The sequence below is a fragment of the Amphiura filiformis genome, chromosome 6 (genome assembly GCF_039555335.1).
Source record: "Amphiura filiformis chromosome 6, Afil_fr2py, whole genome shotgun sequence".
In the NCBI taxonomy this organism is placed as follows: Eukaryota; Metazoa; Echinodermata; class Ophiuroidea; order Amphilepidida; family Amphiuridae; genus Amphiura; species Amphiura filiformis.
Window position 1 is genome coordinate 44,036,835 of NC_092633.1, and position 24,751 is coordinate 44,061,585.

The 24,751-nt window shown below is 37.2% G+C and overlaps 1 protein-coding gene across 2 annotated transcripts; it reads right to left on the reverse strand.

Annotated features, from left to right (window-relative positions):
* Nucleotides 1–284: 284 nt before the first annotated feature.
* Nucleotides 285–24,690, reverse strand: LOC140155465 (uncharacterized). 2 transcript variants are annotated; one of them, XM_072178325.1, is made up of 16 exons: nucleotides 24,618–24,690; nucleotides 22,703–22,754; nucleotides 21,689–21,739; nucleotides 19,161–19,349; nucleotides 18,046–18,132; nucleotides 16,491–16,634; nucleotides 13,724–13,805; nucleotides 13,170–13,213; nucleotides 11,959–12,114; nucleotides 10,682–10,794; nucleotides 10,174–10,397; nucleotides 8,686–8,762; nucleotides 5,861–5,948; nucleotides 3,755–3,787; nucleotides 2,997–3,121; nucleotides 285–928 (listed from the first exon to the last, which is right to left on the reverse strand). In XM_072178325.1, exons 1-16 carry the CDS (start codon nucleotides 24,618–24,620, stop codon nucleotides 846–848), a joined length of 1,551 nt encoding a protein of 516 aa, XP_072034426.1. In that variant the 5' UTR covers nucleotides 24,621–24,690; the 3' UTR covers nucleotides 285–845. The 2 variants fall into 2 exon arrangements, with proteins under 2 accessions (XP_072034426.1, XP_072034427.1); XM_072178326.1 differs by lacking the exon at nucleotides 16,491–16,634.
* Between the last annotated feature and the right edge of the window lie 61 nt (nucleotides 24,691–24,751).

Here is a 24,751-nt window from a genome sequence, read left to right on the forward strand (position 1 = left end):
GTTGCACTGGCTACTCTGGCACGCACAGCGCAACCAAGCTTGTCCCACAAGTGTTCAGACGGGTTGAGGTCTGGGCTGATGGCAAGCCATTCCATTCTCTCTACTGCCATATTCTGACTATCCGGGCTCTATGGGGGCGAGCGTTGTCATCTTGTTGGATTGCATTAGGTCCCACATTGTGAAGATATGGGATTGCAGCTTGCTGCACAGAATAATGGTCAATTTGGCACTTTCTCTGTTTGAGACCCCATTACATTCACAAGGCGTGTACTCAGCTGTGAAAAAGGTGATTGCTTCAAATGTGGTATCATTGTAAAGGGGCCTAATGTAGCTATCCATTGATATGCAACACGATATGAACATGTCACAAATAATCTGAGATATAGATGCTTGAAAAAACTTTCCTAACTTTTGTTGAGGAGTTTAGTTTAATTTTCATAATTCTGATACATACTAGTACATGTATTTGTTTTATTTTATAAGCTTCAAAAGAGTTGTTTTTCTCAAAGATAAACAAACGGAGCCATCCAAACAGTTACCAAGAACAACAAGTCAACATGGACGTTAATACGTTTTCCTTTTACCCTAGAACAATCAACGACTGGAACTCACTTCCAGCACTTTAAATCCAACAACAAGACTACGATTTTCAAGGAAAGCATCAAAGACCACTTAGGGATGATCACGGACTGGTGTGGTGCATATTGTTCATCATCTAACTCTTGTTGTTATACTTCGGCCCTACTTCATCCATGCAGGAAGATCAAAGACTGGTGTGGTGCATATTGTTCATCAACTAACTCTCGTTGTTTATACTTAGCCCCTACTTCATCAAAGCAGGAAGATCAAGGACTGGTGTGGTGCATATTGTTCAACTCTAAATCTTGTTGTTCATCCCATAAAGGCTCATCAGCATCATGTAAATGTTCTGTAGCAAAGACAAAAAATAGTAACAGTCAAGTTAGCTCAGTCGATAAGGCGTTCGACTAGGGTGCGAGAGGTTGTGGGTTCAAACCCTGGTGATGCCTAATGCGCTCTCGTGGAAATATTGAGTTAGCTTGAAATTCCCCTGGACAAGGAACTTACTGCTAATTGTCTTGTCGTAACTCGTACAAAACTCAAGTCCCTGATTTGTTGTTTTAACAATGATGTGGGCCGTAGTGGTTAGCGACAACCTGTAAAGTGTGCTGAGGCTTGTGGATCAACGTTCAGGCGTTGTGCCTGTGCGTAGCGCACTATAAATCACTGCGCTTTAAAAAAAATATATATGAGATGCATGAAGTTTGCGTTGGGCCTCTGTATTTTTGTACTTTTCTTCAGGAGCTCACCCTCCCTTTGAAAATTACCTCAGCCATTCAGCCTTACACAAACCTATCCAATTTCACACATTATTATGTTTTGATGGATCCAAGTTGTGATAATATTGGATCCAAAACATAATAATGATAAAATTGGATGCTTTACGTAATATTTATTGGTCTCGCTATGAGTTGTAAAATATTGGACTCGACTACGTCTCGTCCAATATTTTAAAACTCATAGCTCATTTCAATAAATATGGGCTCAACCGATCAATTTTATATCAAAAATGACCTCAAAACATATGGGCGTAGTTATTGTCTAATCAATGAGCCAAAAGATTAAGAACACCAGGATATGCAGATAAACACATCACAAGCAAGGGTGAAAATAATAGAGCTTGACCCCGGCGCCACTTCGGCAGAAAAAAGTGGCCCCTAGATTTGAAGAAACCAGGGGCCACTTCCAATTACCAAGGGGCCAATAAAAATAAAGATATGCTGATAATGCTGGATGGGTTAAATAAGCACTATTTGCTTTATAACTTGATATTTTTGGTTCACTATCCAGGGGGCAAGTGTCGTGAGAAAAGTGTCCCCTGGTCAACTACAAATGAGATGGAACCAGGGGCCATTGCAGAGTTTCTGGGGGCCAAACGGCTCCCGTCTCCCGCTTTATTTCACCCTTGATCACAAGAAATAAGTCCCCCTCTCAAAATTTTGTCATAACATTAACAGCATAAAATAAAACCTTGTACCAATATAAAACTATCTTTGAAATAATGACTGTTTACTAAGTTTTGTGTGGAAATGAAAGATGTCCATGACTTCATGGCTGAATGAACCCAAATTAAAGACAAAAACTGCCCTTTTCAAAATTCACAAAATAGGCCTATGCTTGTTAACTGCAATGTGTATTGGGAAAAGGAATGGGACTGGTCAATTTGCAACTCACTGTGCTGAACGCTGCACCAAGAAGGGGATTTGCATGGTTGAATGATCAAGAATTGATACACATTAGCATCAATGTTCACTTGGTGAGGATTTTAAACTGCACTCAACCACATGGATTTTTCCCATTAGTAACAAGCCATGAATCAACTTTGGTGACAAGCATACGCATACTTTGTGACTTTTGAAAAGGGCAGTTTTTGTCTTCAATTTGGGCTAACCTAATCCCGCACAAGTTTGTTGGCACTCTTGTGGCACACCCCGTAAAAGCAATAACATCACTACCAAACTCCAGATGAAGCGAAGAATAGCTCACAAAATCTGACCCCCCAAAAGAAAATGCTTCTCTCAGCCCCACCACACTTCAGCAATCGTAGCATGCCTGTTGGCAGGTTTGTATGCAAGAGATAGGACACTAATAAAATACCCAGGGTCTTAGGTAGGATTTAACAAGTGGCCCGTCATTTTCACCAAAACTGCCAGTCCAAAATTTAAACTGATCAAACATGAACCAGGCCATGAACTCCTTCTGGTGGTTCAGACAGTTCAAAAAGCTATTGATATAGCCTTCATTTATTAGTCTGACTTTGTTTTGAGTTCACAGAACTTATTCAAGCTTTATTTGATACATCACAGGCATTCATTTTGCCTGTCCCAGGAGCAAACTGCCTGTCCAAAATGACATGTGGACATGTGGCTATAACTAACACCCTGAATGCACCTTAGTTTCTTACATATCTTACATACCTGATGTGAAGTCAGTGGTAGGAGCAAGTGATAAAACCAGCCATCCCAGCACCGCTCCGATGGCTCTAATTAGGTTGATTATCCGCCAGATTTTTAATTGTTGAGCTATAGTACCTGTGTCTTCCCTGAAAATTTCAAGCAAAAACTTGTCAATTTACAGTTTGTGACTGTCATTATACAATGTTTGTGTCTACAACTAATGTGATGCTCTGTGTGTTAGCCATAGGCTTCAAAAAGTCTTTATATATTTTCTCAAAATATCAAGAGCTATCTTAAGAACCACTGAACAAATATTAGGCTTGTTTTTACTCATTTAATGCATTTTTCATACTGGTTCTAAATATGATCATTGCTCGAGCTATGAGTTTTAAAATATTGGACAAGATATAGTGAAGTTCAATCAAAACTGATTCTGCTCATGATACTTACACTTCAATAATTCATCACCATGTTAAGGTTCCTCTAGGGTATGTAAATTATGCATTACATCATCTATATCTTAATTACATTTCAGTTTATAGGCTGATGAAACTTGCACTTTTCATAAATATGTGTTCAATAACAAACACTGACAAAAGATCACTTTGGACACAACTGTACAATGCATCAAGAATCTTGTTGCAAAGTCTGCCACTTTTTAACACATAAGTTAGTTTCTCAGTAGTCAAACCAGACAATTGACAAATGAGGACAGGAAGCAGTCTTGTGCAAGATTACCATTTAATATGATTTGACAACAAATACATGTATATACTTACCATAGTGTTCCACCATTAGGACAATCCTCCTCACTGCACAGGGGAAATCAATAATAATAAATAAATAATGCTACAATATGAAATGCGTACAAAATGCGTGTTACAATGGCTGTATATCGCCATCAGCATCACATACTGTCATATCTCAAAAGTTATATACAACTGCAGCCAGTACAAAAATGTGATACAATCAAGCAGAACGAGTCGGGAACATTACCAAACAATAAGCCCAATCGGCATTGGAAGTTTGTAATGCATTGTGGGACAGTTTTTGCAGTTTTAGGACACTTTGTCCTTTGACCTTTCAGAAATATTGGGTTTTTCTACGTTCAAAATATACTCTAAAATGTTTTACAATACTTAAAACAAATATAAAAAATATAAATGTTTTAAAATTAATTATTTGGTATTTTTAATGATCAAAATTGTGACAATAATAAGAAAATTAATAATAATTACGTAAATTTTCCCGATATGTCAGAGGTCAAAGTGTCCTAAAACTGCTCTCAAAAACCGGAAGTTAGAATGGCGATTGGGCTTATTAGCCAAATTTGCATTCATTTACTTAGATTTAGTAGAATTGAACTTTTAATTTTCTTTAATTTTACCACAATTTTACACCATCCTCTGATACTGATTTTTGGTCATTTTATTGATTTAGCACATCCTCTAAACACATGTTTCGCCTTGTTAACATGGGGTGTCCTGACTTTTAGATCACCCGAGCTATATAAGGTTAAATTGCTAATTTATAAATAAATTAAATAAATAAAGCAAATTATATAGCACATTATGCCAGGCCTCAAAGCGCTGAACAGAGATACTAAACCTACAAATACATTATGCAAAAACTACAAAAGTACATATTCAAATAGGCAGATACAACCAATACAAATTATAGTAAACACATTTAAAAACATTATAAAGCAATTACACTTGATAAGAAAAACAGAATAGCAGAGTAAATATCTATATAATGAACAAAGGCATGATATAAACAACACACTAAAATCCAAATCACTATTCGAATCCCCAGGAAAAATTGATGTCTGACTCGAAAATTTATCACATTATACTTTCGCAACAAGGTTAAAAACATGTTTTTAACAGTACTGTTTGTACAAATATACCTTTTATTCCATCAAATAAGCTTTATTTTGTTCCAAAAGTCACTGTTTTATAGCTATTTTTGACAGAAAACAGGTAATGCCAGCTTCAAAGCTTTCGCACAACACAAGCGCTTGACATACTTCACTTGTTTTCACTGCTGTTTACATAACATTTTCAAGCGGGTTTGGTATTTTGTACTGCATGACGCAATTCTGCATTTATTCAACGTTAGTACAGGGTGCTATGGGTTTGGGATTTTCTGTTCCTACATTAGTGGAACCGAAAGAAGTAATTTGAGACAATTTGCGATTAAATCATTGCATTTTGAAAATTTGGCCTCTGTGCATGAGTTATTTGACATTTGACCTAGTTTATTCCATAACTCCTGAACTAAGCATTCTAGTGCAGAATGACAATTGACTTTTTTTTATTCCTAGCAATGAGAGGAACAGTTTGAGGTATATTACAACATGATAGAACAAAATTTTAATTTTGGCCCCATAATGACCTTTGACCCCTCGTGGGAATCACAGGGGACATAGAAATCTGATCATCTTTTCATGTGACAGAAGTGATGCTGATTTTATAAAGGTACGTTTCTTGCTTTTCTGATTATTTGAAAATTATTTTCTGAGACAAAAACTTCCAAGAAAAATAGTGGCTTTCACTTGTTTTAAAAAAGTTGTTTTGACCTTGTATTTTACACCATAATTTCCCTCATTTATCGAAGCCCTGTTCTCCTTCCACTACATTCAACCTGGGAACCAAGGGAGAACAGTGCCAGTGCATTGATTGGTCACCCCAAGTTAAATAAGAATTAAATAAAGAATTAAATAAATAAATAAATAAACCTTGAAACTAAAGTGTTTGGCAACTGCTGAACCCTGACGCAAAATTAAACCTTGATGCAAAAGTATAAATTTAGTCCTTATATAGCGAGGGTGGTCTAAAATCAGGATCGCTGTTGTCATGGAAATTTTGTAATAAGATACTCACCAATATGTTGGATGTGTTTTAAAATATAAACTAATTTTATCATCAATGGCTGCTATGCTGACTGAGAAGATCAGTGATATAAGATAAACTGAGGAGAAAACGATAAAAGATCCCAATTAATGATGTATAAGAGGCTACTGACTTGAAACACTGCCCTCTATGTTTTTATATTGTATTTCAAGTTGTACATATCACCCACGTACAAAAAATATGTAAAAAGGGTCTTTTCTTTAATGGCTGGGTGCGATATGTGAGTATCTCGTTAAGGGTATCAAAAAATAATGAAAAAGTGTACCTTAAGGTTATACGATGCATTGTTGGTCAAAGCAGCAGAAAAAAAAGTAGTTCAGCATCTTGCGAATGGTAGTGAGCTTTAGCAAAAATTGTATTGCTCAATTCATAGCGAGCATGCATGTGGAAGAATTCAAATATCACAGATATACTTTTGTAGGTCATGTGGTTCTTGAGTTATGTTGTAAAGAGGGCTGAAACATCAACACTTTTGTAAAACGTACATAACTCATTAACAACAATAAATTAAGCAAGTTTTCAAAGTATATGATTTGTAGAATGAACTTTTGCAAAACACCAATGTGTTATTTTTCAATAATATATTGATTCAGATAATGAAAATCGATTTTTTGTTTGTTTTTTGGCTGCTTCGTATACCCTTACTCAGTTGAACAAATCAGTTGAAATGAAGGTTAAATTATGGTGAAATTGTACTCAAAACGTGTGCTTTTTCATTAATTTTTCTTCAGGAGTTTTAGGTATGTTCATCGTGACTCATAGCAGTAAAATACTTGCTTAGGGTAGGATAACTACTTCATACAGTATTAGCTTTGGGTCTATTTTAAACTAATGAAAAATACTTGCTTTGGGTACTTTTTGAAGGTCTCTGTATACGGGTGATATACACCATGATATACAAGTGCCTCCCTGGGTGCAAATCTCTCGTTCACATTTTCAAGTTTTCGAATTAGCACATTCTCTTTGGAAAAGGATTTTCATTGCTTTTCCGTGACTTGACCTTTATTCATGAAATATCGAAAGCCACAATCAATATTTCATATCGTTGGGCAGGGAAAACCTCCCATGTGTCATTGGCCCCTGAACATGTTTAAAGCAAAATCTCTTACATTTATGTAACCTCTTCGTAATTTTGTTTTAAACATGTTCAAGGGCCACAAGTATACCGTGTGCAATAAGTTTGTTTCGCCCCACCCCCAATCATTTATAATGTATTCAAAATTAAACTTACACAATACATCTTAGGATATATTTTGTTATTTGTTATTTTGGTATATTAGTAGAGATGTTAAACCAATTTATTTGAAGTCATGGTATCCTTGGTGGTCAATCACATGATCACCTTCAAATCACACTTTCCCCAGATACTGTTCACTATAAATGGCCCAAGAAGTTCCTTATTCTTGTCCAGGCTTGGTCATACACTCTGGACTTTATCTACAATTTGTGTTACGATTTTGCAATAAGGAGTATAGACCACAATTTCCCTTTGGGGTTAAGACCTTTCTTCCTCCATTCTCTAGCAATTTCTCTCTCCTTGGACAAGCCATAGTCGGGTTTTTTGGACGTCATCCTTAAATTCTCTGAGGTTTGTGGTTCTTTAAATTCCTAAAAACAGACGTCTGTCCACACTACAGGAAATTCAAAATGCCTGGAGAATTTTTTACACCATTTACGCCTTAAGAACATTCATAGCAAGTAATCCAGAGGGCAAAGGCTGATGGCCCTCTAACTATAGTGATGATATGCTTGGGGCAAACCAGGCATAAGGGCGGAACAAACTTTTTGCACACCGTATATATACGATACGAGGTTTTTCCTGCCCAACGACGAATGTTTCCATGACTTTGAATCCTTCTCTGAAATACCATAACAAATATCAAGCTTCCATTGCACTTTTCCATGATTTTACCTATTTTTAAAAGGCCAAACTTGTAAACACAAACTAGGGCCGGCGTCGGCACCGTTTTTTGATGTCGACATATTTCGTATCTTGACGTCGACAGTTTGTCGACATACATTTGGGTTCCGAAAAAATACCAGGACTTTTTTTTCTTGATTTTAGGAATATTTTAAAAATTTTAACCTAAAAATATCTAGAAACACCATCGGCAATTTCAGCAATTTCCAAGATGGCCGTCTTCATAGCGAGCATGTAGCGATAAAGTGTACAATTTACACCAGAAAACAAGGCAAAAGTATGACCCCTGAAGGCAAATAACATGAAAAATTGGTGAAATAGTAGGTAAAAGATAAGATTTGGCATTGCATTTTGTTGAAAATACATTGGAAATGGCCAATATTTTGAGTGAAAATGAGCTTGCCTGACGAAGTTTTACTAGGCCATTGCCTTTGCACTATGTCGCCATGGACGGAGTTCTGTCGATATATTGACATAATTCACTTTGTCGACAGGATTCCGACAGAGGACCTGTCGACGCCGGCCTTAACACAAACTATAAATTAGTTTCCGGAAAGTTTAAAACTACTTGAGATTGATGGGCTATTCCAGTTAAAATCCACACTACCCCTGTAGAAGATTTTGGAAATATCTTCCACAGGGGGAGTATGAATTTCAAATGTAATTGGTCAGAGTTAATCATTTTGAAACCCATACTCCCCCTGTATTATGGCTTTACCTATATCTTCAACAACTGGAGTAAGTATTTCAAATGGAATTTACCCAATTGTCTGTTCTATTCAAAATTGATACTCCCTCTGTAGCAGACTTTAGCTAAATCTTCCACAGGGGTAGTGTGGATTTTAAATGGAATAGCCCGATACAGGTTGCTTACTTAGTATTGATACAGCTCCTGATTGGAATGTTAATAAGCCTCGGAAGAACTGTCTGTCTGGTCTTGCTATATCAAACCTGCAAGACAATAATAGAATTATGATTAAAGGCCCATTCAGTGATGCCAGCGAGAGTGTAAAAAATTAAAATCCTTTTTAATCCTTTAATCCAAAAACAAACACAGTACTGAGACCGCATTATCGCAGGTCAAATACAACATTGACAGTGCACTTGACAATGTAGCCTTCTTGATCATGCTTGACTTATCTACTGCCTTTGATACCATTGATCATTATTTTTTATCGTTTTGAACATGCCTTTGGTATCAAAGGCACAGCTCTTAGTGGGGTCAAATCATATATGACTGCACATTTCCTGTCAGTATCAATGGGTCAATATCTGACGTTTATGTTCTGAATTATGGTGTTCCACAAGGATCAGTCATTGGTCCAAAGGCATTTACAATGTATATGCTCAACCTGTCTGCTCAATAATCCGTACTCATCTTAGTAGGTACATGTATTATCGCTATGCAGATGATATTCAATTGCATTTCACATTAAATCCCAGTATTCCAGTTGAAGCTGCTAGTGTTTTATCAAACTGTCATCCTGTGTGGAAGAAATATGTTGCCGCATGACACAAAACAAACTCAATGATTCCAATACTGATTTTTTTTTCATAGCTGCATCCCCAAATTACATGCAGCTGCTTCTCAACACCACAATTTACATCATATTGGTGGTACTGAAATAACACCTTCAGCTACAATAAAAAAACTGGGTGTAATCTTCAGCAATGTACATGCCATCTCATGAAACCTCCTGATGTTTATCTTTGAATTTCTTTCTCTGGAATATCTCCACAATTTGTCATTATATTGATCAAGAAACTCTCTTCAAATTAGACTACGCTAATGCCTTGGTTGCAGGTCTACAGATATTGCTAGTCTCCAGCGCTTACAGAACAGAGCTGCACGCACTGTATTCCAAGTCCTTCATCACCGCTTGACTCACGCTGGCTTCCCATTGAAAAAACGAATCATGTTCAAAATAATTTTATAACTGATTGACCTGTCACCAATCCACTGTCTGATTGTTTGAAGACCTGCAATGTATATCCCAACCAGAGAGGCTTTACGCTTGGCCTTAAAGACGTAACTCATCTAGTTGTACCCATGAGCAGCAGATTAATTGGTGATAGGTCTTTCAGTGTATAGGCTCGCATCCCTCTAAATAGAGTTTCCCCCACTGTGGATGGTTTCAAGAGTAACCTAAAAACTCACCTGTACTGATTGCTGCTGTATTTAGGCCTTTTTGTTTGTTTTAATAATAATAATAAAACAGTATTTATATAGCGCATTGTGAATCTCGGATTCCAATATTCATCAGGTATTTTATTTTGTATTTTTGTAAAGTGCTTTAATCAGGTTTTGGAAATATGCTATAGTATTAAAGTGCTGTTTATTATTGTAATGTGAGAAACTTACCTATCAAATACAGAAACTGTGCATATGGCAAGTAGAAAGTAGTACATAGAGAGTGCCGGTTGCCCCATGCGACTATATTGCTCTAAGAATTGCTGATCACCTGTCTTATCTGACAGAGGGATGGGATCGCTTAACATGTACACTATAACACACTGCCAGAGTGCAAAACCAGCTAGAAGACCATGGCAGAACAGACCGAATGTCAGAAAAGTTCTGTGTGTTGACTGAAAAGAAACAGAATATCGTTATGAATTGTAATAAACCAAATGAGGCTTTGCAAATTTCCACAAGGGGGGGGGGGGGCATTTATTAATAAGACCAAGTTTTAAATAAGACCAATTTTCAAACCACATCCACATTGGACATTTTGTGAACTTAGACCACAGTCTCAAATTCTGAGAGGTAGGAATAACTTAATTGTGTTTGGATAAAAAGTTTAAACTTTAATCATACCGGTATTATCAACATTTTGTTTCAAATTGTATTATCCTATGCTATGAGAACCTACCACTGCAGCTTGTGTTGTGGTGATGTCTGACTCAACTTCTGGTTGCTGCTGTCTTTGTTGTTCTTTCTCTCTTCTCTTAGCTAATCTACCTTTGTCTTCACTAGTGAAACCACCTGCAAGGAGCATTAAATACACACAATTGTCTTCAGCTGAATTTATACTCAATCGTTTTCGCAGAAAAGCGATTCTCACGCATGCTCAGTATCTACTTACATTTCCAGAGAGTCAAGCCGATCAATCGATTCAAATCGCCGAGGCAAACACGACGTTGCTTTTGCGAGTTAAAGAAATCTCAACTTCCTAGCGATATCGCTTGACACGTGAATGCATCAACCAATCATTTCTAACCAACTGGATCTATTATTTTGCTAATTAATTTATCTTTCTCGATTATTAACTTTCGGTGATGAATTAATTTAAAACAATAATTATTGACATAAATGGATGTTCTAAAAATGTATTTTGTGACATTTCAAACATTTTAATTGTCGTCTGCAATCGCTTACGCCGTGATAAGTACGAGGGGGTATCAAAAAGTTTTTGACATCACCCAGAAGGAAAAGAGCTATATTGATTAAATTTTGTCAGTGTAATCACTGGTCCTTATGTACATTATGGTCCAAAAATGGTCTCCTAAGTATGTTTACTTTCTTTACAGGTGGTGCTAGATGGGCAGTAGGCGCATAACCTGTAAGATGGTGAAAATTGAGGCACACAGATTGATTAAGTTCCTGCATTTGGAGGGTTAGGCCTACAATGCTCAGAAAATCTATGATGAAATGAAAGCTATCTGCGGTGATGATTGCCCATCATATGGCACTGTTGCTTTTTGAAAAAGGAATTTCCAAACTGGCCGCATGTCCCTTACAGATGAGCCAAGAAGTGGACGTCAATCATTTACAGATGATGCGGCTACAGTGAAGAAACTCAAAAAAGTGGAGGATCTTATCATGAAAAGGTTATGCGCCTATTGCCCATCATAGCGCCACCTGTAAAAAATTAAACATACTTATGAGACCATTTTTGGATCATAATGTACATAAGGACCAGTGATCACACTGACAAAATTTCATCAATATAGCTCTTTTCCTTCTGGGTGATGTCAAAAACTTTTGGATACCCCCTCGTATAAATGCAAAAGTAAAGTCGAGATATATAACATTTAAGCATTCACCATGCACATCACGTTATGCCCATTCAGTATTTATACAGGCCACGCAAGTACACATTGATGCACATTATCCGTGTGGAGTGCCCCGTTATAAGGCTCTACTCACTCTTTCTTTCCATAAATAGTCTTTCCACAGGTTGGCTTGGTAACACTGTTACCTGAGATGCTTGTTGCTGTTGCTGCTGAGTCTCTTCGTCTTCATCAGCTTGTTTATCACCAGTAATGATATCTTCTGCTGCTAGCATCATGTCTACTGACATAGCTAGAAATAAAAATAAAGAGCATAGTGATTTATAGTGCGCTACGCACAGGCACAATGCCTAGATGTTGATCCACAAGCCTCAGCACATGTTATAGGTTGTCGCTGACCACTACCGTACTAGCAGCCCCATATCATTCCATAAACCACATAAACAACAAATCTGGGACTTTGCAGCTTACGATTGCGCACCCTAGACATTCCACAATTCTCACGCTTCACAATATGATGCGCCGCCAGCGGATGCTTCTGGTAGTCAAATTCTCGACTCCAGAGTCGACATCGCCGTTTCTAGCTACTATTGAATTTTCACGCGAGTGTGATAATAAATATGTTGAAAACAGCTCCACGAAGGATTCCCTGTGATCAATAGATATAAAATGGATATTGTAAATTGTTGTTTTAGTGTGCATTTGCATGTAACATCATTATAATGACATTTTTAAATGTCATTATAATGTCCCACAATGATGCATGTTCCTGTATTGTATTCGTATTACGCGGGGTTTGGATGTCGACTCATTTTCCCATGATGCACTGCTTATTTTGGCCTCGACCCAGCGACCGCTGGAGTCGCATTGTATTGTGAAACGCGAGAATTGACCTACACTGCCAGGATCAGCTCCCTGAGTTTCATACCGGTTACAAGAAGACAATTGATCAGGGGAATATCAAGCTGACTCAATTTTTCCACAAGAGCATATTAAACCACTGGTTTGAACCCGCAACCTTTCGCACTATAGTTTGAACGCCTTATCAATTGAGCTATAAAGAGGGAAAAAAAGCAAAAATATTTAGCATATTGATCACCACTTACAACCATTATGATATTCCCAACCCAAGCCATAATCACCAAACTCTAATATTTGAGGTTCAGGTTAAAACTATGCGTATATTGATCTCACCTCGGACCCATAGTTTTAACTAGAACCTCAATATAAAAGCAGTATTTGTTTTATCAAAAGAACACAGGGTGCTCCAGTTTTGTACATATACTACAAACAACAGATTAATAAACAAACAATTCAAATATATTTCAGGACACAGTAGGTACTTACCTTCACCATCCGCATGATAATTCTCATCACCAGAAGTTGGCATCCTATGGAAGAGAAATTAACAGCATGTATTTATTATAGCCCTTAGTGGTGAGAGAAACATAATTATACACATTTGAGTATCCTTAAGGTCAAAGGAATTTAATCATTTGTCTCATGTTCTCCACACACTTAAGATTTATGCTGTGCAAAATTGCAAAGTTGATTTTTTTGTTATGCATTACAGGCCAATATGAGTGCCTAAGTAAAGAAGTAAGTAATTATGCAGTTAATTAAGAACATCGTAAAGATAAAGCCCTTTCCATCCTGATAATGGGCGAACATAGTGTTAAATACCAAATTTTTGCGCGCTACATGTGCACATCGTCCCAATAAAGCCTTTGTATTGTATGATGCAACTAATTTTTTTTTGTCTGTGCCCCCGAAATTTATTTTGCCCCCCCCCCCGACCAAAAAAGCTAGCTACGCCTCTGGGAGTAGGTTTTATATATTATAAGGTCACAGGGTCTCCTTTAATATTCTGTTGGCAAAAAAGGGCAAATCTGTTGAAATACCTTGCCATCTTTTTCTTCTTCCTCTGTCTTCCGCTTCCTGGGGGTGGTCTTCCAAGTGGTCCATCTCCTTCCATACCATCATCTAAAGGACAACAAATCACATTAAATACATTACTTAAGAAATATATGATAATGTTTCCCTGACTGCATATATACATGTGTGTGGGGTGTGGGTACATGTCTTTTTTTACATATACGAGGGGGCATCAAAAAGTTTTTGAAATCCCCCAGAAGTGAAGGAGCTATAGCAATGAAATTTTGTCAGTGTAATCACTGATCCTTATGTACATTATGGTCCAAAAATGATCTCATAAGTATGTTTACTTTTGTTACAGGTGGCGCTAGATGGGCGGTAAGCGCATAACCTTAAAAGTAAAGATCCTCCTATTTCTTCACTGTGGCCGCATTATCTCGAAGTGATGGACATCCACTTCTTGGCTTTTCTGTGAGGGACATGAGGCCAGTTTGGAAATTCCTTTTTCAAAAAGCAACAGTGCCATATGATGGGCAATCATCACCGTAGACAACATTCATTTCATCATTGACTTTACGACATTGTAGGCCTAACCCTTGCTGTGTGCCTCATTTTTCTCCATCTTGCAGGTCATGCGCTTACCGCCCATCTAGCGCCACCTGTAACAAAAGTAAACATACTAATGAGACCATTTTTGGACCATAATGTACATAAGGATCAGTGATTACACTGACAAAATTTCATCTATATAACCCCTTCACTTCTGGGTGATTTGAAAAACTTTTTGATACCCCCTCGAATGTGATGTGATCAAGCAAAATCAGTCAGAAGTTGGAAATATTGATTTTAAGATATAGCCAAACAAAGAAAATATTTCCTCTTGTTTTGGAAACTCTTTAACTGGTCTTCCAGGGAGACCATGCCGAAATTTATTTGTGCTCAATTGTTGTCAGCCTTCATTGTATTCTGGGACGTCATTGCACTCGACAATTTCGGCACCCGGGAATTTTGAGAGACGTATGTTTTTATTTGTTTTTATGGTTACTATGAGCTTGTTTTGAATAAAACCATGTGATTTGTGCTTGATAATTTTTTTTCTTACATATAAAGTATAATGTTGTGATTGCCAGAGACTTCCTTTAAGACTAGATGGTTATGAGTGAATGTTCTTAGTCATCCAGTAGTTTCAAACAGAATTTTGGAATTAAATCTAATACTGGAACTTTAATACTTTTTGCGACTATTGCGACTTTGCGTCTGGAACCACCAGACTTCATCAGACAACTGACCCGCTTGACTAGTCACATGATTTAAAGGGCACTGAACACTCAAATAAGAACGAGGAAGTCGTTATTCTTGATCAGGAGGAAAAATGGCATAGGAGAGGCATAAAAGAAGCCATTTGGGAATGCATTGAGCAACCATTAACTTATCTCATGCATGGGACCGGGCCATCGGGACGATACCTAGCCGTCTATCACGTGACAAGCCCAGCGGGTCAGTTGCCTGATTAAGTCTGGTGGTTCCAGAGGCAACATCGCAATAGTTGCAAAAAGTAAGTTCCAGTATTAGATTTAATTCCAAAACTCTACTAGATGGTTATGATTGATTACAGGTAGGATAGGATCAGATCAGCAGGAATATTTAGGAGTAGGATCAAAGAAGATTATCACCACATCACCACAATGCACCATGCTTTTGCAAAAGACAAAATATGTCATGTTTGTTCTGACTGAAAAAGTTCAAATTCCACAAAAGTGACATGTACAGACCTGCCAACCTACCAAAGTCAGAAAGAGGGACATTGAGACCAAAACCTTATACACCAACCAGCAGGTACCGACAAATTCAAAGACTTGAGATGTGCAATACTTTCAGAATTCAGAGAAGGTTTTGCAGGTCTGAATTTATCACAATAGACTAAAGAGAATACTAACAAAATTTTAAAGTGAAATTTGTATAATTTTCTACTGTTCTTACATATAAATTTGTCATCACTGAAATTTTCAGAGAGCAGGACTGTCCCTCTTTTTCACTTTGGTAAATCCCAAATGAGGGACTGTCCCTCAAAATGATGAGGGACAGTTTGCAGATCTGCATGTACAACACATGGTGTATTCTGGGATGCTGTGAAAATCTTGTTTGTGATCAAATCAAGGTTAGGATAGGGAGCACTTCTTCAAATGTGATCGTACACCACAAATCAGCCGTAAAGTTGGCCCCGTCAATTTTGTTTTATTTCGTGTTTAGAAAATACATATCATAAGCTTTAAAATGGTATATGTCATTTGACTTCAAACGATATCCAGAAGCGAGGTTATGGTTTGTTGAACTCTGCTCCTTCAACAAATAAAATGGTACCTTTTTCAGTTCTACATGTATCTCTTTTTCCACACTGCTGGTAATAAATATCAAACAGTCATAATTGGCAGTCATTTCAAATCATCCCCAAGTCAATGAGGTTCAGGAATGTCCCAATGTCCTCTCATTGTTAATTGTTGGTTATACATACCTAGACAAAATGTAATGCTTTGTAATCCACCACTTGAACAGGATTTAGCCAAAGCAAACAAAGACTAGAGCTATATAAGGATTCTATAGAAATAGGTAGAAGATTGATTCGTGCTATCAAATGAGAATCATGTCGCACCAAATTGAGGTACCATTTTACACTGTAATTCAGAATACAATGTGCAGACTTTACGGCTCATTTGTAGTGTATGGCCACAAACTGCCTCAACCTACAAACACTTACTACTTCCACCACCCACCAATTAGCTCCATGTCACTTACCAGCATACATTTTGGATTGCGGTCGTCGCCCCTTTTTCTTTGCAGATGTAGTATTAAGGGATTGCGGCGGCGGTAGCGGTGGCGGTTCTAAGTTCTGCAAGACCTCATCGCTTATAGAACGGGGTATTCTAGATTGTCTGTGCTCTGTGCAAGAATGGATTAGTAGACAGCGTGCAGCAAACACATCAACAGTTACAGTCACAATTCTATTCCCTTATTAACCCCATGAGAACTACCTGCCGATTGGCCAAAAAGAAGTTTTTATTATCAATTGGACCAATCAGCAACATTGGTAGAATAATTTCACCACACAAAAAAATTGGGGTGAATTATTTGCAAAGCTCCATTTTGATTGGTAATTAAAGTGAAGATATCATGTAATTGACCAATCAGAGGCAATGTTCGATCGACAAGTAGTGCTCAGGGGGTTAAGGTGCCAGCATTGGGCTATTCCAATTAAAGTCTGTACACCCCCTGCACATATCCCAGTGGAAAATTATGTAAAAAGTAGATAAAATCCAGTTGGATTTAAATTCAATAAATTGAAGACAAATCCACTTCTATGACATGAATAACCATTTCAATTACCTAAATGAATATAATGAAAGATTAATTATTATTACAAAAGATGAAAATGATCTAAACGATCAAACAGAAAACTCACAACACAGCAATCTTTGAGAACAGAACTGAAAACATGTGGAATGTTAAATCAAATGAATCCACTGCAAACATAAGTTGAGTTTATCAGGCTCACTGTTAGCTCTTATAGGACCACCAGAGAAGATATCATACCCTTCCCAGAATCCTTTGCAACATCATCCATCCCCTCATTCTATTAAATGACACTCTCATTACATTTGTATAGGTTTCCTTTGTTTTCATGTTGACAATAGACTGGCTAAACATGGGTTGATAGTCAAGAAACAAATATATTTTCGAAGATCTGGATGTGCTCTGTTCACTGAGGTACATCTCGTCACTATCGACTCATTTCTGCATTCCATATATATAACACCTGGCAGCCTTTGCTCTCAACCCCCGATATGATGAAATTTTAGTTCAAATGCCAGTAATAAATGTGACAAATCAACAACATGGGTCATAGGGTTAAAATAATTTGGTAGCAAATACATAATTCTCAGCAAAGATTCTTGCTAAAATAATTGCCGGAATCAAAACTGAATCTCATAAATTTTCAAAAGCAATATTATTTTCAACTGATTCCTGCAAAATTCCTTTTGAAGAATCAAGATTGATTCTCAAAATTCTAGCATTGGATCCCATTGACCATGTACAATCAATGCCTCATGCAAAATGTTTGATTGACATTTTCATGGTAAATCCCATAATTCTTTGCGGTTTAGACCTTAGATGTCATCATTTGATGTCACTCTGATGTGCACGTCGTTTAGCGAACATTGTTGCTTCAGATTTGAAAGCCATGAAGTGTGCATTAACAATGAACGCATTGGCGTGACAACATCACAGGTCTAAATGCTAAGAATTATGGGATTTAACAAAAAGGTCAATTAATAAATTCAGAGTTACTTACCTCGTTTTCTTCTAGTAACACCTGGCGATGGTTTTCGGTTAGCAACACTGGCACCCTCCCCTTCTGCATCACCATCTACTGCTGTATCTAATTATGGATGGTACAAAATCAAGTCTCTATTAAAGCCTTAAATGTAGGATTTCCTTCAAATTTTAAATTTTTTATTATATGCTCAAAATGCTGAAATAATGCTAGTAATAATTATCGGGAAGGGGTGATGATGATGATGATGATAACATGCTGTTTAACGTAGAGCTCTATGGGGTGATTTAATATCGCAAGTATGATATTGAAATCAGAATTGCTCTGTTGACTTAGAAAACAATGAATTTGGATGATTCCATACATGTATGTAGGTGTAATTTGGGGCATGTGTAAACACTACAAATAACCCAAAAAAAAAAAAAAAAAAGATCTATTGTACATTTTGGCTTAAATCAATAATGGTATATCTTACCTAGCCCAGCTTCTGAGCCTTGATAAGTCAATAAATTTGTTAAGTTAAAAAAACAAAATTAAAAAACCCATGACCTACCCTCTCTGCGCTGACTCTAGATGTGCCAGTGCCTCGGCTGGCAGCGGTCACTAAATATTTGGTGATCAGAGGGGAGGTGCAGTCTCAGGGGCTGTGGTGATCAGAGGGTTTGTGCATGGCTTGTCCCTAGTCACTAGGCTGGACTTACATCAAATCACAAAGGCTCTGATTAAAAGAGCATTTCGTGATCCACAGCCTCATCCCCCCACTTTTCTCAAAAAAAGTTGAGATTTTTATATCACTGGAAACCTCTGGCTACAATGTTAATGTACAAAAATTTCTTGCAGATTAATTCGTTTTGCAAAGATATCGTGAAATTTGAATTTCGTTCTGGTATACCAGAACAAAATTACAACACATTGTCTATGGAGAAGTGTAATACACATAATCATGCATAACTGTGGTTCTGGTATACCAGAACGAAATTACAACACATTGTCTATGGAGCAGTGTAATACACATAATCATGCATAACTCGCAAACGCAAAATCGGAATCAACTGAAATTTTGGGAATAAGCTTTTATCGTGGATATCTACTGAAAAATGTCATGAAATACTCCTTTAAGAGCTATATCTTACCATCACCTCCATTTTCAATTGTAAGAGCAGCACTTTTGCGTTTTTTCTTCTTGGTTTTCTTCGTTTGCAGCATCTTATCTGGAACTAGATTCTCTGTGCTTCCATTTATTCCTCTGCCATTCATACCATCCATATTTTGATGCTTACCAACTCCACCAGACTGCTGAGAATCACTGGCATCAGTTGTACCTGTATACACATATAATAATAATAATAATAATAATAATAATAATAATAATAATAATAATAAAACAGTATTTATATAGCGCATTGTGAATCTCAGATTCCTCAATGCGCTTTACAGATTTAAAAACTAACAAACTTAATTTACAATATATGATTTTAACTTAAGAATTATACAAACAATACTATGCATAAAATAGCAGACCAGCTGCAAGCAAACAACTTTAGAATGCCAAGAGTAATACCAGTGAGAAGCCCACAGACAAAATCCCCAAGGGGGACTGTCGGTGCACCTCACACCGGCATCATCAATACATCAACATACAGCAAGATAAAAATACAGTTTTACATAATAAAAATGACACTAATAATCTCATATAACAAAAAGCACACTGAAACCAAATGCATACACAACTACATGTATCTCTATCCAAAGATGGAGATGCCAGTGTAGAGTGTGTGAGAGACTCATCGATGTAAACACATCCATGAGCCTCCCACACACAAACAAAATTATACTACATGGCATAACAAATCTGAACTCAAGAAAAGACAAAACCTACTCCATCCAAAGGATGGGCTGGTATGTCTATACATGTATATATCATGATCAAATTAGCCTAGCAGTACATATAATTTAATGTGACCATAATTCATTTGCTAAGCCATGGGACACTTTTAATTTAAAGCCATATTGTAACATTTGCAGAGGAGGAAGCCCTCAATATTTTTAAAATCCTGTTTTTTTACATGATTGTCTACTTTATTAAACTACTTATTATATACTCTGCAAAAATCAAGACTTTAGGTGCTGTAGTTTTGTCAAAATCAAAGATTGAATAAAGTTTAATTATTTAACTATTAGACGCATACAGAATGTTCATAACACAGTACATACGTATACATGGTTATACACACATCAAAGGACCTAGCAGTAGCATACATGGTTATACACACATCAAAGGACCTAGCAGTAGCATAACCGATGGAGTGACATGCATTGGCTACATCAGTACTGGTATAATAAATTCCAATTTTCATAATCAAAATTTAGCGTAATCGATCGTGATTTGTGTTTCGGTGACAATACCAAATTTGGGTTACATTCTATTTTCAAACCGGACCGGGAGGGTTGTTGCAATTGAGCAATAGCAGGACCCCTAATACTTTGGTGAATAATACGCAAACAGCAGTAGGCACTACGCACACTGTCTCTGCTACAGGGTCTTAGCTAGAAATTGAGGGTTGCCCGTCATTTGAATAGAATAGCCCGTCCTAATTTGACCTTCAAAACATTTATCAGACTCCTACAGCCCATTGGGGGCTCAAAGAGTTCAAATATGTGCTGCTATAACCTTGTTTTGCTAATCTAGTCTACTAAAAAAGTCAATAGCCTTTCTCAACACCTACAATTATATAGCACATCTGTCAAAGGCATTAATTTTCCCCGTCCCAAGAGCAAACTCCCGTCTAAAATGACGGCCAGACGGGTGGCTAGCTAAGACACTGCTCTGCTATATTGCTGCGTGATGATGGCCCAGGAACTTAGGCTAAAATAACAATATAATATACGGTCGGTGGTTCATCATGAAATGGAATTTCCTACAGCAAAGAATGTTCAATGACAGCCTGTGGCGTGACTACAACATCATTATTGTGGTATTTTAAACTTTTTTGACAATTGTTGACCGATTTTAATTTTTTCCACTGATTTTTAATGAACCAATAACTCACTGTTGCTCCTTATGTCTCCCTGCTCTCCATGCTAGCCATAGACTTCAACATACAAAGTCTAAGTCTAAGATTGTCACTCAAAATATAAGGAAAGTTATCTTAAGAACTACTGAACCAATACAGGGCTTGTTTGTACTAAGTTTAAGGGGGTACTACATGTACACCCCTGGCCAATTTTGTGCCTATTTTTGCATTTTTCTCAAAAATTATAGCGCATTAGTGACAAATAAGATATGCATCTTATAGGGGCAAGGACTGCAACTACTGCACTGAAAATACGGCAACTCAAGGCAAGTAGTTATTGATTTATTGATCAAATATTGGTTTTCCCTCATTTTTGACTGCAACTCCACAACTGTTGTCTGTGTTGACTTGAAAAAAAATTTCCAGTGCAGTAGTTGTAGTCATTGACCCTATAATATACATATCTTACTATAATTTTTGAGAAAAATGCAAAAATAGGCACAAATTTGGGCAGGGGTGTAGTACCCCCTTAATGAATTTTTCATGCTGAATCCAAATAATAAGAAATTTTTTTAATTAAAAAAGAAATTGAAACTTGTCGTCTGCAGTCGAGATCCGTGTGAAAAAGTTAATAACTTCACCCTTACCCGTTGGCGTTCTTTTCTTCCTTGTCTTCTTCTTTGTTGGTGATGGCAAATCTGTAAACATTAAAAGACATGTTCTTAAGCTTTAAAAGTACTTAGCTCTGTGCCTCAGTGGGCTATTCCACATTTGAATTTTGAAATCAGGGAGGATTTTTCGAGCAAGCGAGTCCTTGCGGGTGGGGTCCAGGGACCGACCCACCTTAGGGCCCCTGGTGGTATTCATGGATTTTAGGGCATTCTTTTTTAAGTGCCCAAACAAGCTATTTTTGTTTCTTTTAAAACAAAATGCATGACATGAAAAGATTGAATGTAAAAGTTTCAACTTCAAAAGCTCATAACTTGAAAACTGAGACACATACTTACTGTATCATGAGATAGAGTTCTTTACGATAAAGCTGTCTTGAAAAAATTGACAGAACTCCCCCATCTGAGTGGGGCCCACATAAGGAACTTGTAAGGAATCTTAAAAAGTAAAGCTTGAAATATAACTTTAAATGTTCATAACTTTAAATTTGTTAAGTTCTTTAAATGCAACATTCTTTTTAAAAAAAGGCAGTGCTCTGCCATCGGAACTAAGTCCACATGGTCTTTAGATAAGATATCAAAACTCTATTGACAATAAACTTGAAAATCGCAATTAATTGTAACTAATAGGCCTATGAAATTTAAACCTGACCCAATGAAATATCGAACTTGCTAAATGATAAATGTGTACATTCATATCAAAACGATGCACTTGTCGGCTGCTACATGTGTCTCATTTCACATAATAGCTAGGAACAAATACCACACTCATTTCCGAAGTCGAGGTCACTCAAATCATTCCAAGTCACATGGTTTAGGAATACACAGAACATTCCTTATATTATACAATTTGACTTGGGGATGATTTGAAGTGATCTACACTTGATATGAGTCTGGTGTTTAGTCCTAGCTACATGTATTATATGAAATGAGACACATGTAGCAGCCGACAAGTGCATCATTTTGATATGGGTGTACACAAATTATAATCACCTCCATCACTATTGTTTAAGGGTGGTAAACTTCTCCTCTTGCCTGGAATATCCTGAAATTAGTGAAAAGAAAAATATATATTCAAGTTTAATTGGAAGCATCAATTCGGTTGATTCATAATACCGTAAACGTTCGCCCAATGGCGCTATGGGCTACCTTGACATAACTGGAATTTTAGACACAAACTAAAAGTGGCCTCCCAGTAAATAAGGGCACATACCCTTAATTCGTGTTGGGATTTTTAGAGGAGGGAGCTCGATTTGTACATGAAATTTACCTCAAGGCAAAGGAGTCCAGGTGCACCATTAGGCGAACGTTTACTGTACGCTGCGCCTCCAGCGTTTGTTGGGGAGAGGTCAAAATATGCAGTGCATATGGGAAAATGTCGACATCCAAAGCCTGTGTAATACAAATACAACACAGGAACATAGTGTGTTTAAACTAGTGCACCTGTAGCTGGGAAGACTCCTGTAGCCATGAGAGTAGCCTACAGTACCAGCAGCATGATAGCGATATAGTTTGACCCCTGATGATCCTTTTGACTATGTTCCCATCATATTGAGAATTCTTTTTTACCATGTTTAAGCCCAATTGGGCGTACTTTAACGTTTGACCCTCATTTGTGAGTGGACACTACGAATTGTTCTTGACATATTAGTGACACATGTGCTATATTCCTTCGTCAATTCACCATGACTTTACTCACGAAAAACGTCATTTTGTGTCAATTTTTCTCGAGTGATCGCCAGACATCACACAGTCCCCCATTGTAATAGATGATCAACACGTGTAGTGCTGGGCTCACATGTTCAAGAACCGGAAGGGTATCACCATCAGTTTGCAATGACAAGTCAACCTTTGCAAATCGGGAGATGGATCGATTTGAGATCATTTGCCCAGCACTGTATTTTCTCAAATCTTTAATCACCGGCCGGAGTTGATAGTTGCCAAAACAACTTTGATCAAGCAAGGTTGCAGAATTAAACAGACTCATAATATGGTCGGAATTTGTACTTCAGCGCCTGTGTTTCCAGCTAAAAGTAAGCAAACACTTCAGCTATAGCCTAGAGTAGATACATATATAAATGTTAGCTATAAAAAAAGCTAAATTGAAGCCAAATTGGACAATCTAAATTTTTTTTTTAATGCGTTTAAAAAACTGAAGACGATATGATGACTGACCGTGTTATACTACTAGTACTAGCACCCTCTATCTTTTATAGTTCTATCCACACAGTAACTATCGTGTCGTCGTGGATAGTCTAGATAGATTTCTCGATCAAACGTGAATGCACATTAAACACATGTATACAGACACATGACACATACACAGCACCTGTTGGAACTCCCGGTCGGAGTTTCAATTTAATATTGGAACTGAGTCAATGAGTCTTTTTTATAGTGGGAATTCCAATTGAATGAATGCAGCTTTCAACAGCGTGACAAATTTTTGCGTACACTGCGCGATGTACGCCAGCGTGTGCGACTGTGGCAGTGCATGTAACGCGGAAGTGAACTCAACCATGCCAACGCACTTGTGATTGGATAGCATTCATTGTATCCAAGGTCGTGCGTTCGCGTTGTAGTTTGAAATGCGCAATACGATCGCGGTTGGATCGAATGCAGCTGTTAAAAGCTGCGTTCATTCAATTTGAATTCTTACTATAGTACATTGTAGGCTACTACAGGGATCTATACGCACGATCGATGATTTTGTTTTTTGGGTGGACAAAATTCAAATTGAGAAAATATCTAGACTATGACTTGTAATTGTTGTACTATATACCATGATATACTGAGTCATATCAATTCGCTCAAATCATCAAATAAACAATGTTAATTTTCAAATAATTTTCGTGGCAATTGCGTTCAATTACCTGTTTATCCAATGTATCATTTTTAATCTTAAGCTTACCATGTTTACGGGCGATATGGTGGCTAGCTGTCTGTCATCGGCACAATCATGTCACAATGTAGAGCAGGTTATTAATATTAATGATGTGACGTCATGACCGTGTTTCGTGGACCAGGCGGCGGATGACATTATCG

Excerpts from the sequence above, each read along its gene's own strand:
- LOC140155465 (XM_072178325.1), bottom strand. Across the intron at positions 18,133-19,160 it reads AATTGAAAATGGAGGTGATG|ATACAGCAGTAGATGGTGAT; the intron begins GTAAGATATAGC and ends ATCCATAATTAG. Across the intron at positions 929-2,996 it reads TACCACTGACTTCACATCAG|AACATTTACATGATGCTGAT; the intron begins GTATGTAAGATA and ends TCTTTGCTACAG.